The sequence below is a fragment of the Scardinius erythrophthalmus genome, assembly GCF_964197995.2.
Source record: "Scardinius erythrophthalmus genome assembly, chromosome: 19".
In the NCBI taxonomy this organism is placed as follows: Eukaryota; Metazoa; Chordata; class Actinopteri; order Cypriniformes; family Leuciscidae; genus Scardinius; species Scardinius erythrophthalmus.
In genome coordinates, this window is record NC_138239.1 from 23566955 (window position 1) to 23590796 (window position 23842).

The window sequence follows — 23842 nt, forward strand, 5'->3', positions numbered from 1 at the left end:
GATTATTAGATTTTTACATTTAGTCTCCCCTAATCTTGAGTGTTTGGTAACATCCCTGGGACTGGATCTATATAAGCATACAAACCAAATATCACGTATACAAACTGTTGCTAGCATTTTGAAGTCAGTCACTGCCAACTGGGAACAACTATCAGGTATTCAACACAAGATATCGAGACTTGACAGAGTGTAAATGAAGCTGTGCTATTTTGGCAGACGCTTCGTGAGGAAAAGCAGAGCTATGAGATGGAGCTGGCACAAATCAGGGACAAATACGAGGAGGAAATGGCCTGTCTGAAAGACAGCCAGGCAGAATCCTTAGAAGAACTCAAGGAGAAACACAGAGTCCAGCAGGAAAGTGCTCGCAATGCCGCTGAGAGAGAGAAGAACCAGCTGCTCAGTGTAAGAACATACATATTTTACTATGCGTGTAGTGCTTAAGCTTGTGCGTTTGTTTATATGAATTCAGATCTATTATGAGCTTTACGTGTTTGCTTTATTAGCGGTTTCACTTTAGATATTCCCTCGCTTGTGTTCTCTTTTGCTTCTTGCTATTCTCTGTGTTCTGTTTAATAAAAAATAAACCGCAACGACTTAATGCAAAACTAATGAAAAATATGAATATTCAGTCCTACTAAACAAGACCGGTAGATTATCACTGTTCCCAAACCATCTATTTAAACCCTGAGAGCTATGCCAAATTACATTTTCTGCTCCTCGTTGAGTGGTGTTGATTATGCAAACAGCCGTTTCTCAGTGCAATGATGACAATGAGATAGTGATATTTTTCCCACTGTTTTTGTGATGCTTCATACAAATAGCTCTCAATTATGACAAATATTGAGACTAATCTTCTTGTCATCTCATGACAATCACGGCAATTTGTTTTTTTGAAAATGTCTCCGTGCTCAACAAAGCTCTTTTACAGCTCCTGTGTAATTCAATTGAAAAAAGACTCCATCTGTCTTCAGCAGATTGTCCTCCTGTCTGGATTCACCTCTCATTTCAGTGCTCTGCTATGGCTTTTTTGAATGTTTTCTTTTCATTTTTACTCTCCCAGGAGATGAGACAACAGTTTGATATCCGCCGTCTGTCATTGGAAGAGCAGAGAAACCACCTGCAACAGCAACTGGAGACCATACGAGAGGAACTCACTACCAAGCTCAACATGGCTAACCAAGAGGTTTATATTAACAATGGTTTTCTTCAAAACACATCTCATGGTAGCTAGACTTAGATTTTTTTTTTTCTGGTCCAAACTGGTTTATATGGTTGATCAGCTGCATTTCCAGCAGAAATATAATACAATTTAAATGAAATTAAATAAATTATAAAAAATTCTATTATCCCAAGTAGCTGCTTAATAATTATTATTATATTTAACACCGATATTGATATCATCTGCTTCCAATATCAGTCTAATAAGATTTGTAATATTATGACATAATTTGGCAGCAGGTATATGCTGTCACTTTAAGACCTGACGCACGGACCCATTGTACACATGCATTTTCTTTCTCAACTGTTTACGTTCACCTAAAACATAACTGACTGTGTTTATGTGAATTAGGGCTGGGTATCGTTCAAAAATTTTTGATACCAATTTTATGAAATCCGTTTTAACAAGATTACATTACATATTACCTAAAAAATATTACCTAAATGTAACAAAATTACAGTACATATTACCTAATAAAAATTACATAAGGCAATTCAGTTGGCGCAGCGCCACCTACTCATCCGGCTATTTTTGCTTATAACTTCTGAAAATCATAAAAGGGGACTTGATAGATTCTGGGCGGCATGCCGAGTCGAATGATATCCAATTTTTCCATGTCGGCCATTTTGAATTTTGTTCAAACGCATTAGCGTATCCTTACGAAACCCGGTATGGGGTCAGCGGCACAATGCCCTGAAGGAACCTGAGAAGTTTCGAGCCAGCGCCACCTAGTGGTAAAATCAAATTCATATGCTTATAACTTTGGATTTGGTTGACATATTTTAACGGGAGTCATCTCCTTAGATTCCTGAATCATTGCCGAGTCCAATGATACCAAACATGTTTGGTTTGTGCAGCATTGTGATTTAGCGTTTAAAAACTTTTGTGAATATCTTCGAAACCGTCTGATTGAGATGAAACCACTGTAGGAAATTTGGAAACATAGGTCACTGGCAATACACTAATTCCCAAATGTCCAAACTTTTATAGTAAGTGCCAAAAAAAAAATCCAATTAAAGATTAGATGAGATTAGATACCTCTTCTGTAATTTTTTGTGCTCGTACATATAAATGTCTATAACTCCAAAACTAAGTAAATAAGATATTTTCACCAAATTTGACACACATATGTACAGGCTCGTATATGTAATGTATATGTAAAAAGCGGTGGAACTGCGCCACTTGGTGGTGCTATAATAAAAAAAATGAAATTGCCACTAACTACAACACATTATTCTGACATAAATTGCTATATTTTACATAAATGCATTGGTGTATCATTACGAAACTCGGTATGTGTCATCGGCACCATGCCCTGAAGGTACTCAAAACGTTTTAAGACAGTGCCACCTTGTGGTCTAAAGTTATAATGAAATAAAAAAATGCTAATAGCTATTGAATAATTTTTGCTTATTGTAATGAAACTGGTCTGAATAGATTCCTTGGTTCGGGCTGACAACATAGATACCAACTTTGCCAAATTTTGCCAATCTTCCTGTCTTCCATTTGAATTTTCTTTCAAAACCTGTTTTTTCTAACTCCTCCTAGACTGTTTGTCTGATTTTCACCAAAATTGAATCATATCAAGTTATGGATTTCGTTTCGATAGACAAAACTGTTTTTGTTTGCAACATTAATAAAGTTTAGGCATGATGCGAAAACGACTCTGAGGCTTTATCTCTGCAATGCTTTGGCATATTGTCACCAAACTTTGCTTTTGTTATTGTCACCTCACTCTGACCACACCACATCAATTTGGTCACAGCGCCACTTATTGGTCGAAAGTGAAAAACCATTAAATCATCAGTAGTGACTGTATTTATGATATTTCAGCCTAAAACCATCTTAAAATGTATTTAATTGCTCGGTGTTGCAGTTGGTCCATCAGGCAGGATGGAATGCGTTAGAGTTTATAGAGAAAAGCCAAAACACCACAAAATTCATTGCTAATTTTTGTTTTTTCACCAAAAAAAGATTTCACTTCCTGAAGAACAATGTCTTTAAGTAATAATTAAGTAATATTTAAGTAATAATTAATTTATTAAATTAAATTTCTAATTCATTATTTAAAGCACATGGCAAATGTGGCCGCCAAAGTAGAGCAGTTTTTTTATTTACCCCATGTTCAGTTTATTTCAATATTGTGACAAAAAATATATACTGTTATATAATTTCCATCTTTAAAAATTGTGAGTTTAAAATTGTATGTATTACCGTAAGTCATGTATGTAAGAGAATGTACTACATAGTAAGAATGACCCATATATTTTGATTTTATACATGCATTTGATTGTATTTGTGTCTTCTCTCAGGTGTCTCATTTAAAGGATCTTGTGAAGGACAGTGAAGAAAATCTGGATTCTGCTGAGAGCCACATCTCCTGTCTTAAAGACAGCCAGGAAAAGCTTCTCATCGAGCTGGATGCCACTAGGGCGAGAGTGAGAGAGACAAGCAATATGCTCACGGATCTACAAGTAAAGCGCTCCACTTTCTTTTACTCCATTTATTATGAATCATGTGTGTTTTGAGACAGGCTTTCGTTAGATAGAAAAATAGAAGCGTTTAGAGATGTTGATATAAAATTTTCACGTTTTTTCACGCTTTTAGAAGTGTGAAAACCACTGACGCATCTCGCTGTTTAGAGGGAGAAGCGGGAATTCGGTGTGGCAATCACTGCAATAGGAGACGGATAATAGAGCGTGGCGGGGATCTTAAAAGAAAAATTAAGCCTCATTCAATTTTTAAGACAGCCGCTTTTGTTTTGCACTAAAGCCTGCGAAGTGCAGGAAGAGTCTAAAGATGCCATTTGTATAATCAGCTCTACTGGAAACTGCTTTCTCTCTTTGCTTTTTTCCATGATGAATCATTATCCACTCACAGGAGGAGATAGAAACCCAGAAACAGCAACATGAAGCCAGGGTCATCACTATCAAAACAGAGGAGAAACAGAAAATGGACAAAATCACAGAGGAGCTGGACCTCAAGTGGACCGATGCTCTAAGGTGCTGCACAAAACATATGAGTCATGAATTACTGTAGACAAGATGGAGCTAAAAACAGAGTGAGATTTTTCTGAGCACAGTGCGTTAAATTGAATAAACTGTGACTGTACACAGTGTTTGGTTTTTAGAGAGTTCACACGGCAAATCAAATCTAAAATAGGAGCTGTCTGTCCGGCATCAAAGCCTGTGACAAATCCTCTTACACAGCCATGCATTTGGATTAAAATATGCTAATTACAAGAGTAAGAGGTTAACATCGAATCGCAGAGCAGCACACAATATACAGTGAGCTGAAGGTTACTGAGACGTCAGTGAGGTTCTTATTAACATTTAACATCTCACTTTCAGAGTACCTTCCATAATGCATTCTTGAATCTGTTTCAGTTGCACCCTCTCTTTCTCTTTTTGGTTTCAGGGATGAGCTGAAGGGTCTTCGGGAAGAGCTTACAGCCGAACATCAGGCAGAGAGACAGGTGGCCCTGACACAACTTTCCCAGCAGAGAGATCTGGAGATGATGGCAGCCAGGGAGAGCTGGCAGAGGAAGGTGGAGGACCTCCTGGAACAGGTAACAGAAGGTCACACAGACCAGTGACTTTTTGTCATATCACCATGTAGCCCAAGACTGGTTGCCCACTGAAGCTAAGCAGGGTTGAGCCTGGTCAGCACCTGGATGCCTTTCAGTGAATAGTTCTTAAGATAACTATTTTTGTTCTCAGTGTGAAGAACATTTTAATAATAAAAATAACCCTTTTCCACAATAAAGAACCTTTTATGCAATGGAAAGAAATGGATGTTAAAGGTTTTTTATGGAACCATTGATGCCAACAATGCCATGGTATCTTGTAGCATAAACAGTCATATAAACAATTGTGTTCTAAAACAAACAAGTGTGTAACAAAACAAACATTTGTAAGAACAAACAAAAAATTTAACTAAACAAAACAAACCATCTGTAAAAACAAAAAACTTTTCTAAAAATCTAACAAAAATACAATAAATCAAAGTAAGTGTTTGTAAAAAAAAAATAAAATTGTATTCAACACTTTTGTAGCATTTTTCCCCAGAAATACACTTGTTTTTCAAGTTTCCTGTAGCATAAACATATGTTCTTACAAACAAACAATTGCAAGAACAAACAAAAAATTTAACCAAACAAAACATCTGTTAAAAAAAAATAAAAAATAAAAATAAAACACAAATGTAGCAAATGTTTTAAAAAACAAAATGTAGCAAAACAAAGGTTTATGAAAAACAGGCAAATCTTCTGTATTTAAATTCTATTAACTTGTGTAACTGGATCATTTATTAGGGCAAAATAAGTTTCAGAGCACTTAATATATGTTGAAATGCATATGTCAACGATCTAGTGTTTCTGACACCAATACCATGAACATTTCTGAATGTTTCGTTTTTGCAGCTTAGTTGGAAACAAAGTCTGACTTGACCGGGAAGGGAGCTTTGCGTTTTGAACGTAGAGTATTATCTATTGTGTATAGTTTTTTTATTTTAAAAGATCAAGGAAATTCCTTTTTTCCGTCATATATGTCTCCTTGAATGTATTAATTTGGAGTGGTATGACATCTGAGAACATAAGAATTCCCATAGCAGTGGTTCTTATTTGAGTTACTGTCAAGAACTTTCATCAGTCATTTAGTTCAGATTGAAGTGATGTTCTTTTTTAAATTCTGATGCTGTCAAATCTCTTTTGGTCTTGTGCAATATCATGCAAACTTGCATGACTGAAAATTCTAGATATTCCGAATACAAACACAGTCTCTAGTGTGCAGCCTCGTTTCCCATGATGTTTTGCATGTTTGGCTCTTTCTGTAATGTGACAGACCGCCTCCTGTACTCTGTCTCTCCGTCGCTCTCAAGAGCCATGTCACTGTCGCTTATGTCAAGAGCCTCCAAAAGTTGCTGCGTCAGACATCTGTCAGCATCTCTAGATGTGTGTTGTCTGTCTTTAGTGCTTCCTCTGGTCAGTGCCCTTTATATCATGTAAAACTAGGGATCTATACTATCAGTGATTTTATATTGACATTGGCCAATATTTGCATTTTTTAATTGTTTTGTTGTTGGCATCAGACCGTATTTTTCGTATGTTGTTATCATATGTTGTTGGCATATTTTTCTGTTGATATGAAAAATCAGGTCGATTTAGCAATATAGTGGGTGTATGATGCATATTACGATGTTATGATCAACTACACAAACCAAATGATAAATTATTCCTCCCAGGACCCCCCCAATACAGTAAAACTGCACATTTTAGAGTGGCCTTTTATTGTAGCTAGCCTAAGGCACACCTGTGCAATAATCATGCTGTCTAATCAGCATCTTGATATGCCACACCTGTGAGGTGGATGGATTATCTTGGCAAAGGAGAGGTGCTCACTAACACTGATTTAGACAGATTTGTGAACAATATTTGAGAAAAATAGGCCTTTTGTGCACATAGAAAAAGTCTTAGATCTTTGAGTTCAGCTCATGAAAAATGGGGGCAAAAACAAAAGTGTTGCGTTTATAATTTTGTTCAGTGTATATGCTTTTCTCCATTCTAAGTTGTTCAAAGTGTTTCTGATGATTGTTAGAAGGCAGCTGTCTGACTCTGGGATGGCGAACGGGAACATGGTTTCTGTAACATTATCAACACATTATTATATATTAATTGCCAGTATATGTGCGTTGTTGTAAAGAGCGTTATCATTTTGCAGCGTTTACCTCAGTAAGTTGGCTGAGTGAATCTCTTAGCTGGTGCGAGTGAGTGGAGGCGGGGCTAATTAGCATATTCATAGTTCTGCGTATACTAAATGAAGCAAGGGTGTAGAGTTACATTCAAGGTATTTTAAGGCATGTACTGTACAGTGTTTTTTCACAGGGAAAACTTTTAAATATGTCATTTTGGTGATTAGAGATGAGTTTTAAGGGATCAAATTGACTACAGGCGGACTTTAATAAATGTACATCTTATATTTGAATTTTTTTTACATTTAGCAAAATTAGCTAAATACAAAATATATGATTTAATTATGATTAATTAAATATGCCAGTAATTGGGCTAATGTTCAATAACATGAAATAAAATAAACAATATATTGACTTTATATTCAACATTTTGTAAAATATATTTGACGCCATAGATAAATTTATGTCTTAGTCTTTATTTTGGCCACTTCAGAAATATTAATATGTGATTTAATTATGATTAATTTGATTAATTAATTAAATTAAGTCTTTTAATCAATTGACAGCCTTAATTTAAATGTTTATATGCCTGATTTGAAATTCTATTTTTAGCTTGTTTTGCATATCGACAATTATGTTGGTAATTGGCCATAGACAAAATTTCCATGAAGGGTACATCTCAAAGCAATGAAGTCTCTGAGATACTATTTCCTTCATAGTTCATTTGTACCAAAGAGGTTACAGTTTGGTTATGAAATCAACTACAGTGTGGTCCTTCAACCTCAAATAATCCTGTGACCTATAAGTCCCTCGACAGTTTGTTAAGACAAATCTGTGTGTGAATTCATGTGCGGTGTAGTCCAGGCACTGAAGTCTGCCTTAAAACACTCTTGCTTTGCTCTCATTTTATTACCTCCGTGTCTATTTTCGGCCTGCCGTTTGCTGCATGCGGAGATGTGCTCGCCATCTACTGTTTATTCTCTTTCTTGGTAATTAGCAAGACTTCTCTTTATTATTTCTTTATCTTAGGGCCTTATCTCATTTTTATGTATCAGTCACATTCTTTTGGTAGATAAGCCGTTTAGATTATATTACTTTTCTCATTTAGGGTATCCCTGAGGTAATACTACACAGCAGATCTGAATTAATATATTTTGCTAGCATAAAACAGATAATAAAACTCAATAAAAAGGCCGCACCAGCAGTCAAAGTGATTGTAATAGCATGTTACATGCAGTTGATGTCATATTCCATCTGTATAACAGGGCAATTTCTTTTTAGATTGCGCTTTACATTGTAATTTTTCAGTCTCGGTTTATTGACTCTTGTCCCATACTGATTGATTTAATAATAAATAGTTTTTATTCAAAATATCAGCTTTTCCCCCCTGACTGTAGTTGTCTACTTTACCTTCACCCAAATCTAAGTCATCCACACTCCACAATTTGCATCTCTGAGGGATCTGGCTTCCGATCTCAATCGTTTGAAGCTGTTCTCTGTTTCTGTTGTGTCAGATCTCTCTGCTGAAGCAGAGCCTGGAGCTACAGATGTCGCAGTCGAAAAGCGCGCTGCAGCAGTTACAGGCGCAGTTCAGCCAAGAGCGCGATCACCTGGCGCAGGAGTTGCAGGAACTGGCACTGGAGCATCAGCACAGAGAGTGCCGTCTGCAGGACGCCCACTGCTGCGCCTTGCAGGACATGGAGGACGCACAACAGATTGAGCTTAGGGTACCTACATACAAACACAGGCTACACAGATGCAAATTCACACACAATGACATGAGCATGTGGAGTTACACTTCTGGGGGCTCATTACAGAAAGATCCTAACCTTAGAATCCTATCTTATCTGTTTGGTAACCATAGCAATTTCAGTTAGGACCTAATTTAGGACAAAAGCTATTACAAAATGACATTTATTAAAGCAACACTAAAGATTATTTTGTACCTTAAAATAATGTTTCCAAAATCGTTTCAGTGGTTCATCAACTCGTAACAGGGTGAACAGCACTTCTGCATTTGCTTTGCGACTCTCTATTGGCTATAACCGCACTATGCAAGTTTGCCAGATTGGGTCGCGTTTCTGTAGTTCGAATGAGACATAAGAAACTATAAATTTGACTTGCTTTACGGCAAGCGTTACAATAGCAAAAAAATAGCAAGCAATGTCATTATTTTGTTTTTCTTCGTTTCTGATGTCACAATACATCATACTTTCATAAAATCATGCAACATACTCTACCTTGTCTGTGGACATCGTTATTTCCAAAGCCGGTGCTGGATAAACAAATAGGGTGCGTGCGACGGTTGGCTGCGGTAGGCTAAGTTATTTACGACTGCGGTAATGGACAATTCCGCTTCCAACCTGTTGGGGGCCCGAAGAGGAAAAGTTCTTTGGAGTTGCTTTAAGTGTATAATCTTATCTTAACTACAGATAGGAAAAGGGTATTACAGAAGCATCCTAACTCGACAAAAAATCCTAAAAACTTTAGGACAACCCCAATGGTGTCCTAACTTCAAAATAATTTAAAAGCCAACTGTAAAAATCACATAATAATAGCCCTGTCTGAGATTGACGTCACATTTATTAATGATACGAGGTAAAGAACAGCGATGTTTGATGGTGGAAAGACTTTGTGAACACCCAAATGATGTTCTGCACTTTGACAACAAAACTACAGACTCGAAATATACTGATAGGCTTTGCCTTTTCTACCGAGCTTATCAAAACAAAAAAAAAGCACCACTTATTTTGTTTTTCCATTTTAATCTATAGTTTTTCCGTTTTTGCGCGTCGTTGGTTGCTTGGTAACAGGCCTCAGAGTTGATTACCGAACTCCATGGAGGGGTTTAAGATTTCATACAGATAAGATGAGATTTTGTAAGATAGGAGAAGAATCCTAAATCAACTTAAGATTAGCTTCTGTAATACAAATTTGTGAAAAATCCTAAATTAACTTGTCAGATCTTAACTTAAGATATAAAGTTTCTGTAATATGCCCCCTGTTTCCCAAATAACTCTGATGTCATGCGCCTTTCATCAAATATGATGACATAAACACGATAAATGAAGTATGTGTAATTTCATAAGTATGCGATTAATCACACAAAAGGGTTTTATCTTTTTTTTCTTTTTTTTTTCTTTCTTTTTTATCTGCACACATTTTTTATCTATTGACAGCCCTATTTAATATTTAAAGATTTCATTTGTGTATTTAAAATGTAAAACAATGAATATACATAGTTTTAAATAGTTTTTTTTTCCCACCACACTGTCATTTCCAGCACATCATTGGAATGTTTCCTCAAATATCTTTGGACATTTTTGGAATAAAATGGCCAAATCCTTTGTCTTGCTAAGGCTAGTTTCATAGCACAAATTTTATGTATTCTAAATAAACATTCAAGAATATTGTTCACACTTATTAGCATAATTAGAGCTTAATTGGAAAGTTCACTTGATATTTCCTTTTTTTTGTTTTTCTTTACACATCATGTTTCAGAATAAATATTAAGATGGTTTGATCTTTCTCATAGTTTTTAACATTATACATAACTTTTATATTGACATTTTTATGTTGGATTTTAGAGTTAATAATTAAAATAATTAAATATATGCATAAAAGCTTTTTGTGTCCTTCATATAACAAAAACATAATTATATCATTCATATGATGAATATCAAACTCCATACTGTTCACAAACTCATTGATTATACACTACCGTTAAAAAGTTTGGGGTCAGTAAGAGTTTTTACTGTGTTTGAGAGAAGTCTTACAGTAATGTACGGTGACCGGGAGGGGACATGTTCGGTTCACTTATTTTTGTCGTGGCCACAACATATAAACTCGTGGGAACGTGATATTAAGTCGTGGGAACGTCATAATATCTCGTGGGAACGTCATATTAAGTCGTGGCCACGAGATCATTTTGTTGAGGTAACGACATCATTATGTCGTGGCCACGCGATGCAAAGTCGTGGCCTCAAGATCATATGTTGAGGGAACGATATATTTTTCTCGTGGCCACGAGATCATTTTGTTGAGGTAACGACATCATTATGTCGTGGCCACGCGTTGAGGGAGCCACAGCGGCCAATACTGAAACTGTACCATAGACTGGGCTACAGCAGAGATGGAGATGACAGAATAAATAACATTTTACTTTAATTAGGAATGTCATATAAAGATATAGTGCGGTCTTTGGCATTAAGACATGGGTACGTTATAAGTGAAAGACATGAAGCGCATTCTTAGACTTTTTTGTCGCACGCATATTTAGGGACCGTCTCAAAATTACATGCGACATTGGCATAAAACATTTCTAACTTCAATAGCAGTTGAAGACAATGACTTACAGTCATAAAACCAACTGTACATTGTTCACCCAGGTCTCATGTATGATGCACACCTTTTATATTTTTGATATTTATGACAATAAACTGCTAAGTCATATGCAGATATTGCTATGTATTTTACTACTGCCACATACCTGACACCTAGATGAACAATGTAGGCCTACAGTTGGTTTTATCACTGTAAGTCATTGTCTTCAAATGCTATTGAGCTTTAAATATGGTCAAATTCTGTGTATGATGATCACACAGTAGTGAAATGCATAGCATTATTTGCATATGATTTAGCAGTTTACTGTCATAACAAAAATCTAAAAGGTGTGCATCATACATGAGACCTATATGAACAATGTACAGTTGGTTTTATGACTGTAAGTCGTTGTCTTCAAATGCTATTGAAGTTAGAAATGTTTATGCCAATGTCGCATGTAATTTTGAGACGGTCCCTAAATATGCGTGCGACAATAAAGTCTAAGAATGCGCTTCATGTGTCTTTCACTTATAACGTACCCATGTCTTAATGCCAAAGACCGCACTATATCTTTATATGACATTCCTAATTTAAAGTAAAATGTTATTTCTTCTGTCATCTCCATCTCTGCTGTAGCCCAGTCTATGGTACGGTTACAGTATTGGCCGCTGTGGCTCCCTCAACGCGTGGCCACCTCATAATGATGTCGTTACCTCAACAAAATGATCTCGTGGCCACGAGAAAAATATATCGTTCCCTCAACATATGATCTCGAGGCCACGACTTTGCATCGCGTGGCCACGACATAATGATGTCGTTACCTCAACAAAATGATCTCGTGGCCACGACTTAATATGACGTTCCCACGAGATATTATGACGTTCCCACGACTTAATATCACGTTCCCACGAGTTTATATGTTGTGGCCACGACAAAAATAAGTGAACCGAACATGTCCCCTCCCGGTCACCGTAGTAATGCTCACCAAGGCTGCATTTATTTGATAAAAAAATACAGTAAAAATGATTATTGTGAAATTTTATTATAACTTTATTTTTATTCTAATTTAAAATAACTGTTTTCTATTTTAATATATTTTAAAATGTAATTTATTCCTGTGATGGCAAAGCTGAATTTTTCAGCATCATTACTTCAGTCTTCAGTGTCACATGATCCTTCAGAAATCATGCTAATATACTGAAACATTTCTTATAATTATCACTGTTGAAAACAGTTATAATATTTTTGTGGAATCTGTTGATAAATCAAATTCAGGGTTCTTTGATGAACAGAAAGTTCAAAAGAACAGCCTTTATTTGAAATTGAAAAATAATTAAACGTGTTTCTTTCTTTTTAAAAATCTTACCGATCCCGAACTTTTGCACTGTAGTGCACGTTACCTGTTTTTCATCTAGACAATACCTGTCTGTCATCCTGTATTGATCATCACCTTCATTGTGTCCTCTTCCCCTTCATAGTACATGTCTGTTTCCTTTACTCTCTGGATTTGTCACCCCTGCATTATCACCCCACACTGAAAATCTCCACTGTGCATGACATCCAGATGGTAAATTACCCAACTTTTTGTGCTTCCTTGTCTACCGTCTACTCCTAAAACACATTATGAATCTGAAAACATGTTTCTCATCCAGGAAAGCGCAGCTGTTGTTTCATTTGAAAATTGTGCATTACACAGAATATTTTAAGATGGCAAGCCCAGACATTTGAAGCAGAGTCTAACGGGCTGTTCTTCATCTTGCGCTGCGGCCAAGAAAGAAGCTTTTTTTAAGCTGATTTGGCCACATTTCGGATTACCAAGTAATGGAAAAAAAAACATTAATAGTTGCTTTCATCTCCGTTCTTTTATGTCAATCCTTGAGTGACTTTTTGGGTGGACTGTTTAAATGTCGTCTTATTCCTCCCAGACGTGGCATAAAGAGAAACTATCCATAAAATAGCAGTGTCAACAGTAAAACTGGATGATTCTGTAATAAGATGATTCTGTATGGCATCATCTAATTACTAACTAACCCACTATATTGAAAATCTTCTTAATTTTTTTTCTTCTTCCCAAATTTCTGCAATGAATTCAGTTGATAGTAATACAGTCTGATGATCAGCTCCCTCTTAAAATATAAAGGCATCTGGAAATATATAGGCTACTATACTAAAAACTAGTAGTAAGAATAATATTATATGGATAACATGTTTAAATACTATTAAATAATTAACAAAAGCAATTATTACAATTAGAATATATTAGACATCAACTTTTTTTGGATTTTACAGTTAAAACTATGGCTCTTAAAAGAATAAAATAAGCATGATTCATCTCAGAATTTTACATTGATAAGAATGTTCAGCCTTCGAGATGTAACAACGGTGATGATGTCATCGTAACATTATAAACTAATTTGTGTTCATTTTGACATTCATTTGCACATTTGTGATTGGTCTTTTCTTTCTTACTTAAATGTACATGACAGTTCAAAAGTTTGTCCGTAAGATTTTTTTTGGAAGAAATTGTTATTTTCATTCAGCAAGGTATGGAAGCTTGTTTCCGCCACTGAATAAAACATTTTAAAAGATAATTGCGACTTTTTATCTCACAATTGCGAGTTTACATCTCGCAATTCTGACTTTATTTCTCAGAATTGCGAATATAAAGTCAGAATTGCGTGAAATAAAGTCAGAATTCTGAGATATAAAGTCAGAATTCAGGATATAAAGTCGCAATTGCGTCTTGTAAAGTCAGAATTCTGACTTTTTTTCTCGCAATTGCGACTTTATATCACGCAATTCTGACTTTATATCTCAGAATTCTGACTTTATATCACGCAATTGGGAGATATAAAGTCAGAATTGCATGATATAAAGTCGCAATTGCGTGTTATAAAGTCAGAATTGTGAGAGTCTTTTTTTTCCCCTTAGAATTGGACTTTATATCTCACAATTCTGAGAAAAGATGTCAGAATTGCAAGATATAAACTCGCAATTATGTGTTATAAAGTCAGAATTGCGTGATATAAAGTCAGAATTCTAAGATATAAAGTCAGAATTGCGTGATATAAAGTCGCAATTGCGAGAAAAAAAGTCAGAATTCTGACTTTATAAGACGCAATTGCGACTTTATATCTCGCAATACTGACTTTATATCTCAGAATTCTGACTTTAAATCTCAGAATTCTGACTTTATTTCACGCAATTCTGACTTTATATCTCGCAATTCTGAGAAATAAAGTCAGAATTACGAGATGTAAACTCGCAATTGTGAGATAAAAAGTCGCAATTATCTTTTAAAATGTTTTATTCAGTGGCGGAAACAAGCTTCCATAGCAAGGAATGTATTCAATTGATCCAATGTGACATTAAAGACATTTATAATGTTACAAAAGATTTCTGTTTCAAATAAATGCTGTTAAACTTTCTATTCATCAAAGAATCCTGAAGAAAATCAGTTTCTAAAAAAATATCAAGCAGCACAACTGTTTTAAACATTGATATTAATAAGAAATGGTTCTTGAGCATCAAATCATCATATTAGAATGATTTCTGAAGGATCATGTGACACTGAAGACTGGAGTAATGATGCTGAAAATTGGAGTAAACATTTGAAAATATAGTTTTTTTAAATTGTAATAATATTACATATTATTACTGTTTTTATTGTATTTTAGATCAAATAAATGCAGCCCTTCTGAGCATAAGAGACTTCTTTCAAAAGCATTTAAAAAAAACACTTAATGACTAAATTTTTGAATGATACTGTACATATATTTTCATACGCAGAAAAAAGCGGCATTTCAAAAACCTAATCTTACCTAAAACTTGAACATTGCTCTTTTCCTGTCTTACAAACTCTACTATTTCCTTCATTAAATGCAAATCTGTTTCCTCATTGACACCTTTTGTTCCCGTCGCATCATGCAGCATCCATATGCAAAATCTGGTCTTTAGTTTTATGCATTGCGTGTGTGATTCAGTCTTTTTAATTTTGTGTAGGATCTGGAGGATCGTCTAAAGCAGGAACAGAGAGAAGAGTTACACGCTTTGAGAGAAGCCCACAGACAGACCCTGGAAATCCTTCGGCAGCAGTCGGACCAGGAGCTGCAGACGCTGCGCTTTGAGCTGGAGGATGAAGGCAAAGCCATGCTGGGTGAGTCATGCGCTCAAATTAACTACATCACCACACACCGGCCTACAAGATCTGTGCCTTTTATGGGGTCATTAAAGTCTTGTAGTATATTCATATGCACTGTTATCATGAAAGTAAATAGTCATTTTCACAGCCGTTTATATCCTAAAGCGACTCACAGTGCACTTATTACAGAGGAAATCTGTTTGCTCAAGGGTATGATTATAATAGCTTATAAAGTAGGGGCTTGAACCTACAACCTTTTGTTTAGCACCCCAGAGCCATTATACCACATTAGGCTCTTAGTAGGCTCTAAATGCAAGAAAATAACTGTAAGGAGCATTTGTTTTGTACTGTTTTTTTTGTGTGTGTGTGTGCTATAGCTTCCCTGCGGTCAGAGCTCAATCATCTCCATGCCACTGCCATCGAACACCTGAGACAAGTCCACTTGAAGGAGAACAATGCCGCCAAACGAGAGCTGGACGACACTATTGAGCGCTGCAAAGAACATGTGAGCATTTTTGAAAGTTATAAAGCTTTATACATCAATGCTAAACCCAACAGGCAGACTTGCCATTTTTGGCTTGATGGCCAAAATGAGAAATATATTTAGATTTATTTTTTTTGGTCAGTCTTGCATTTTGTAAGAAGCTTTTTCTCTCATGAGAACCTCTGACATCTCATGCCTTGCGGATAAGAACATTTGAACCAGAAACTAAACCAGAAAAATCTCCAATTTCAGCCGCATTGTTTTTAAAACCTTGTATTTTTCGAAACAAATGGGAAATTAGAATATTTTAATATGTTGTGCATGTATGTGGTATTTTTGCCCACAGATGTACAATATTTGAGAGATAATTATGACCGCCGCTAGCGTAGCTAGCGAAAGCGGTCATATAGGGATTGTCAAAGTTTTTTTTTTTTTTTTTTTTTGTCACCTTACTGAATTTTTCGTCAACGATACCAGGGACACCGAAGCACCGGGGAACATGAAATTTGGTGGGCATGTAGCCCCACTAGACTTCTAAGGAAAAATTTCGTTTGGTCCCCGGGGGCCACTCCCCCCCCCGCGCTGGGCCCCCCCAAACCCCAAAAAATTCAGTTTTTCCTAAATAACTACCTGAACCGTGGCACCGAGGATGAAGAAATTTTTATGGTATGTTGGTCTACTAGACTTTTACGGAAAAATTTCGTTTGGTCCTCGGGGGCCACTTCCCCCCCCGCGCTGGGGCCCCCGTAAATTTTTCGTCAACGATACCAGGGACACCGAAGCACCGGGGAACATGAAATTTGGTGGGCATGTAGCCCCACTACACTTCTACGGAAAAATTTCGTTTGGTCCCCGGGGGCCACTCCCCCCCCGCGCTGGGCCCTCCCAAACCCAAAAAAATGCAGTTTTTCCTAAATAACTACCTGAACCGTGGCACCGAGGATGAAGAAATTTTTATGGTATGTTGGTCTACTAGACTTTTACGAAAAAATTTCGTTTGGTCCCCGGGGGCCACTTCCCCCCCTGCGCTGGGGCCCCCGTAAATTTTTCGTCAACGATACCAGGGACACCGAAACACCAGGGAACATGAAATTTGGTGGGCATGTCGCCCCACTAGACTTCTACGGAAAAATTTCGTTTGGTCCCCAGGGGCCACTCCCCCCCCCCCCCCCCCCCCGCGCTGGGCCCCCCCAAACCCAAAAAAATGCAGTTTTTCCTAAATAACTACCTGAACCGTGGCACCGAGGATGAAGACATTTTTATGGTATGTTGCTCTTAAGGGCCCACATCAACCTAGCCCATAATCACTCATTTGTGATTTGCGCCCCTCCCATAAAAAATGAAAATGCAATATTATTCTGCTTTAATCGCCCCTATCTTCAGTGGAGATGTTCAGAACTGCACCATATTTCATGTGTATGATTAACTTGACATCCTCTGGGGGTATCCTCTGCTAAGTTTCGTAGAATTTCATCCATGGGGGGGTATAAAATAAATTAATTTATGTGCACATTTAGTGACTGTACACTCATCGGCCTGTAGATGGTGCTGTTGAGCGAAGGGTTGCTGGTTTAGGATGATACTGTCACACACACACATGCAGGAATACAATAAAATTCACTTGATCTAATGTTGTTTGGAGCTCAATGTTCTTCAGAATATCAGAATAAGGAATGTCATACAGGTTTGAAATGACACAAGTTTTAAAACTATCTTTTTTCATCTTTTTAAATATGATCAATAGTAATAGTAACCACTAATAATAATAAAAAAAACAAGTAGAATACCAAAATCCCACCTTTGTTACTGTTTCAGCATTTGCTTCTTGTCTTCATAAAACCAGATGCCACATTTGGTGCCCTTGGTTTCAAGACATAGTTATGGTTTCTAACTATAGTATAGAGAGGCTTGAAATGGATGGCAGGCCATTATAAAATGTCTCTAAGCTAAGCTGCACTTTACAGAAATTTGAAGAATAACCACAATGAATAAAGTATGAGGTACTGAGTTCTGAATTATAGGAGAGCTCTTACCGTGACTTCCACCTCTTTCCCATTTTCATATTTGATTTATAATCTCCCTCCATGTCTGTGTCTCTAATACTCACACTCATAGTCTCACTCTCTCAGGTTCGTTTCACTTCAGCTAATACTTCAGCACAATTGAATCTCTTTTTATGTGACCTATATGCATATTTTGAAAGCTCCTGGGTCTGGCACAAAATCTTCTAATGCTTTTTTAAGAGAATCATTCTAACGCAATGGATTTATGAAAACTGCATTTGCTGCCTTGTTGAGACGCACAGTCATCCATCTGTTAAAGTCTATCTGCTCTTTTGGATTTTGTGGATTGCCTCTCCAGGAACACGACCTTCTAGGGCGTTTATCTGACCTGAAGCAGGAGGTGAGCTGCAGAAGGAACCGGATCGCCGATCTGGACCATGAAATCCACTCGCTCAATGAGACCATCAGCACCCTGACCAAAGAGCTGGAGCTCAAAGGGAAAGAAGTTCTGCGGGTGCGCAGTGAGGCCAATATGCATATCAGGTACCAACTTTTTAACATCATCTGAGGATATATTAACATTTTATGAGTCTGTTTTAACTTCTAACTTCTTTAGAAGTGGGACATACTTATTCAGCCAACATGAAAAATAGGTTTTCAATTAAACTTGGCTGCATGTACAGTTTTTTTTAAATATATATTTTTTAAACCGATGCTACCTGACTAGAGAAAATAAAAAAAACTTCAACAACCATAATGCTCTGGGCATGTTGCCGTCCAAGGCCACTCCCACCAGTCTGTTATGGATAAGCTTGACCAGAGTCAAATACCGCCTTGCATTAGTAGGAAATGCATCTAAGCAAACTTTTGGTCATAATGGTGTCGACTTGTATAGTTCCTGGGTGCAAGAATTCAAAGAGTAAACGTTTAGCGGGAGTGATTTACTTTCGGTTTCCAGTGAAGGATCCAGCGTGTTGTAGGCAGAGCTGAAGGGTGCAATGAATCGTAAAAATGGAGAGAGCGCTGCGACGGAAAATCTGAGAAACCTCCGTATTTGTTGTCAACATTTCAAACGGATGACCATGAACACAGTGTTTTAAGCTAAATGGAGGGGAAAAACTGAAAAAAATTGCTGTGAAAGCCCTGGAGCTGTCAAACTAAATGTGAATTTCTCATTCCAGGTAAAATGAAGAACGAGTAAACATTGTTCATTTACTACTGATATTGTAACAATTCAAAAGCAGGTTGAAATTTGATGAAGTTACACTTTAAGACCAAACTTAAGCATTAGAATTCCTTCTTAACCACAGATGTTTAATACATTTATTGGGTTGTTTCAAATATTTAGTTTAGTAAACAAACCTTTTTCCTTTGTCCTAGTTTCCCGCCAGTCATTTGTTACCATGGACATTCATTAACGTGCACACCTGACTGTAGTTGGTTCATCATCACTATGTATTTAAGTTCCTCTTGGATTTCTGTTCCTTTGTCGGGTATTGTGTTCACGCTGTCACGCTGCCTTCTCATCGTGGATTACCTGTGTTTGTTTTGTTTAAATAAATACCTTTTTGTTTATTAGAACCTTTAAGACTTAGAACCTTTAATGCCAATAAAATGCCAAAAAGGCCAGAAACATAAAGGAACAGGAAATTACGGCACTCAAGGTAATACTTTCGTGTTAAGGTTAGAGTACAAACGGTGAACATTACCGTTATCCCAGTTTTTAATAGCCTCATTCTATGCAAAAGCGAGCAACAGACATCTTCTGCGTGCGCAGAATCTTTTTTGGCTTTCATGAGCTATTAAATTATAAAATCCTAAAGGTCAGTCTAGCTGAAACAGAAGCTAATTTAATATGAGAGGAAAGCGGATGGAGCTGTTTCCCACGCAGGAGCCCAATGCCCTCAGGCACAGCTCTCTTCTCTTGATATCATCAGCTGCATTCTTGTGTTCCGGCTGTATAGAAGTATCAAGGTCAGTGGAGGTGTCTAGCTGATACAAACAAACAAATTTCCTTTGGTTTCATTCAAATGAGGATCTAATTTATGGCACATGAAAAGAAGAGTTTCTTTGGGGAACTGAGGGAATTTGTTCTAATAAATAATGGAGTTTGTGCACCTCAGAGTGAAATAAACTTGATTGTATTTGTTGCCCAACTTATTTTCTCTGTTAGAAAAACCATTTTGATAACCTTTCAGTGAACATTTCTTAAAAGTCTTCTTGGTGTGAAGAACATTCACTATAAAGAACCTTATCTAAAGGTTCCATGGATGTTAAATGTTCTGATGTTAAAGGAACCATAGGTGCCAATAAAGAATATATATATATATATATATATATATATATATATATATATATATATATATATATATATATATATAGTTTTACATGTGTTAAAGGGTTTTGTTTCTACATAGGGCTCACGAACAGGATCTATCCAAGCGCCTTGAGAGGGAGATTGACGAGCTGAACGCTTCTCATAACAGAGAAACCCAGATCATGCTGTCAGATTTTAACAAAGCTCAGGAGCTGCTAAAAGACAAGATCTCTGCTCTGCAGATTCTGTGAGTCCCTTGATCTCAGTTACAGATTGAATATCAAATTAAATTGAATTTCAAAACACATCATTTTAATGTAATATCCTTATGAATATTTCAGAAGCAAAGACAGATGAATCACTTTAGCTCTGTTCCAAAACCAAGCGAGCTGCCTTGCTGTTTAGTACAGTGTAGGTCTGTACTAAGGCTAAAATGGTACCTTAAACGTAATTGCTTCACATGAGATGAGACCTCAGCGCTCCACCCATGAAGTTCTAAGTATTGTTGATACTTATTATAGTATTGAGCCATTAGCTTAGCCACATGCAAACGTCGAATCACACACATTGATTACACTGTAAAAAAAAAAAAAGTAGTGCCTTAAATTTTTTAAGTACAATCAACTTGGCTGAGAACCCAGGCTCAGTCAGGGGCCAGTCAGATCAAGATCAACTCAGGCTCAGTCAGATCAACCTAGAGTCTGTTAGCATGTTGCTTAGCATACAAAAATACTGTACATAACTTATAAAATATTAGGTGAAATGTTTAAGTAGATTGAGAACTGTGAACTGTTGCCAGAAGTGCCTGAACATTTTGTCTTGGAGGGCAGCTTGCTAGGTTTAATGCCAGAGCCATTGTTTTTAACTGCAGTATAATTGTTAATGTGTATGTGTGCGGGGTGAGCAGGTTGGAAGGTACGGAAGAGAAGTTCAGGAATAGAGAAAGCCGACCGGAGGACCTCCAGGTGATTGCTGATCTCAGAGAAATGGTGTCCGAGAGAGAAACCCTGGTCAAGAAGCTTGTGGTAAGTGTTCACAGCAATGGGTCGCAGAGGTACAGCACCACATTGAAAGTGATATGTGTACTACTGTACTACTTCACATGTTTGTTTGTTTTTCGTCCCAAAGCATGTCTTCAGACAGAATTCACTATCAGTTCATTGATTTTTCGGTCTGACTGTGCCTCCTTTGTTCCAGGATGACAAGAAGTTTTATCAACTGGAGCTGGTGAACCGAGAGCCTGGCTTCAACAAGGTGTTCAACACCAATCCCAATGTCGGGGTCATAAACCCCCTTATAAAGGTTAGAGAGAGATACAGCCACACTGATAAAAGAGTACCACATAAACTGGATTTGATCTGATAGTAAAAAAAAAGCACAAACCATAAACCTTTTTAAAAGCACTCCATCTATACAGTTCATGGAATCCATGAATATAATAAAAGAATACTTCAAAGGTTTTGCCGTATGGGAAGTGTATTTTACACAGGTACCGCTGGAATGGGATGTTCTGCAGAGACTATTTATAGCCTTCTACTGTTCTTTTAGTCTAACTTTTTCTTTCTGTTGCATTAGTTGTGTTTGTGCATTTGTCATTGTCTGTGTCTTATATTCTTATATCCATGTTCAAACATCAAGTTCTACCCTGCTTTCCAAGTCATAAGCTCTGTTCCAAAATCTATTGTGCTTCCTACATAGACAGCATCCATCCTATCTGAGATAAAACATTAAAGATTATCCATTCAGAGCACTCTACAAATCTACTCATCACACAAAAATTGTTCCGCACAGGAGATCTATATAATTCCTGGAGAAAACTATCCACTAGCATCTACCCAGTTGCACTAGAAATTGACGTTAGCATGTTTTTAGTGCTGCAACACTCATCTGTGATAGTTAATTATTTATTATATATATTAAATATATATATATATATATATATATAGATAGATAGATAGATAGATAGATAGATAGATAGATAGATAACAGTTGTGCTGCTTAATATTTTGTGGAAATCCATACAAATGTATAGATAACAGTATATTTATAACAGCAGGATTTTAATTACATCTGTTTTCCACCTATACTTTTTGTAATTAATGAAACATAAGTCTATTTATAATAAACATTTATTTCACCTAATCCACCATCTTATTTATTTTTCATATGACACACACTTTAGCAATTTGTGTGTTTTCTGGGAATCAAACCCATTACAGTAAAACTACATAAACTGATTCATTTAATAGTTATCAAATTTGAGCAAAATTAGTTAACTTACCTTTTGAAACCGCCTTTGCTTCAGGACTGCACATGTGATGCCTTAAAATGCCGTCCAGTTGGGTAGCTCACTAGGTTTTGTAACGGGGCTATAATCTGTCATTTCTGTTTCCTGTCCACATTCAAAATGATGTCCATTACCTTGTCATCATTTAGCTTGAAGCTACAGTTCGCCACAATCCCTTTCTGTGTGTGTCCTTTTAATGTAGCATAAGTATAGAAAACCTGCGAACAGTTTCGCCAGCTCTCCGAACCTAAGCGTTGTTGGGGCAGAAGGGATGGCGGGCGTCTCCGTCCCGCCTGCTTGCCTAGAGTCTGTCCCCAACTCCCCCATTCACCACCATGAGCTCAGGTCTAACAAACCTCAGCCCCCTCCAACCCCTCCGCCTCAGGCTGACTCCACCCGGAGGTGAGATTGTCCTCACGAGAGACATGCTTAAACCACAGAACTGTCTTGCCATTGGTCGGATCACACAGTCTCAGTCCTGTCCTGCAGTAATGGTAGACAAACCGTTAGTCTGTTGTGTTGATTAAACGTTTTAATACGAGAACACGGCCATTTGTGTCCAGAGTGAATTGTGGGTATGCTCATCTCACTCTTTAATGCATCTTGCCGGTGAAAGGCACACATTCAAAATGTTTGTATTTTATGCTACTTTGTGTGCATGATCAATTGTACGTAGCAATTCTGTTTCAATGTCCTTATTGTGGCAAGTTTGGCAAGAATATTATCACAAAGCGGACTGAAAGTTCACGTAAACTGTGTGTGATCACACAATGGCATTGGAATGTCAACGCGAGCATGCGGTTGATGTCATCACGTCATCACATAGCAGTCACGAGTATGCCTCCGCCCATTAGCTGTACTCTGCCCTTCACATCTCATGCATTTTGTTGTTTTGTGGTTTTAAAATGAGCCATTCAAATGATGAGCGGCTATTCCTGGTATTTCTGTCCATGTTAAAATCAGGCATAGGAACATGTTGTACACAGCTGAGAGACGGGAGATAATATTAGAGCGTTTCTGGTAGAGGGGCATATTTTATTTATCATTTAAAAGGAAACAGTTCAGCATGGCGCCTGTGATTCTTTGATGCTTGAACAAGGAGAGCAGTTTCCTATTGGTCAAGAGACACTGCTGTAGTTACATATGTCAAATTTTAGGATTATTCTTGATGTCACCAAAAAAGCAAAGGTCTATAGTAATGATGACTCTATGGAAATAATGTAAATACACATGGACAGTAGCCACCAAAAGTATTTAGACTCTTATAAGAATTGGATGTATCGCCACACTTTTAAACTGTCTGAATGTTATTACAGATATAAATATCATTTTTCCATAATTAACTATTTTTTCTGAAATAGTGTATGCAATTACTTTAAC

General features: G+C 37.0%; 1 protein-coding gene across 1 annotated transcript in view; it reads left to right on the forward strand.

Moving 5' to 3' along the window:
* fam184aa (family with sequence similarity 184 member Aa) overlaps positions 1 to 23842 on the forward strand; it is a 33025-nt gene that overhangs the window by 7528 nt on the left and 1655 nt on the right. Inside the window, exons 5-16 of the mRNA XM_081347123.1 lie at positions 217 to 402; positions 1061 to 1183; positions 3532 to 3693; positions 4100 to 4221; positions 4637 to 4787; positions 8422 to 8634; positions 15233 to 15386; positions 15749 to 15876; positions 18217 to 18401; positions 20276 to 20422; positions 21083 to 21200; positions 21373 to 21477. Of these exons, the coding sequence (XP_081203249.1) occupies positions 217 to 402; positions 1061 to 1183; positions 3532 to 3693; positions 4100 to 4221; positions 4637 to 4787; positions 8422 to 8634; positions 15233 to 15386; positions 15749 to 15876; positions 18217 to 18401; positions 20276 to 20422; positions 21083 to 21200; positions 21373 to 21477 (1794 nt within the window). The remainder of the gene's footprint in view (positions 1 to 216; positions 403 to 1060; positions 1184 to 3531; positions 3694 to 4099; positions 4222 to 4636; positions 4788 to 8421; positions 8635 to 15232; positions 15387 to 15748; positions 15877 to 18216; positions 18402 to 20275; positions 20423 to 21082; positions 21201 to 21372; positions 21478 to 23842) is intronic.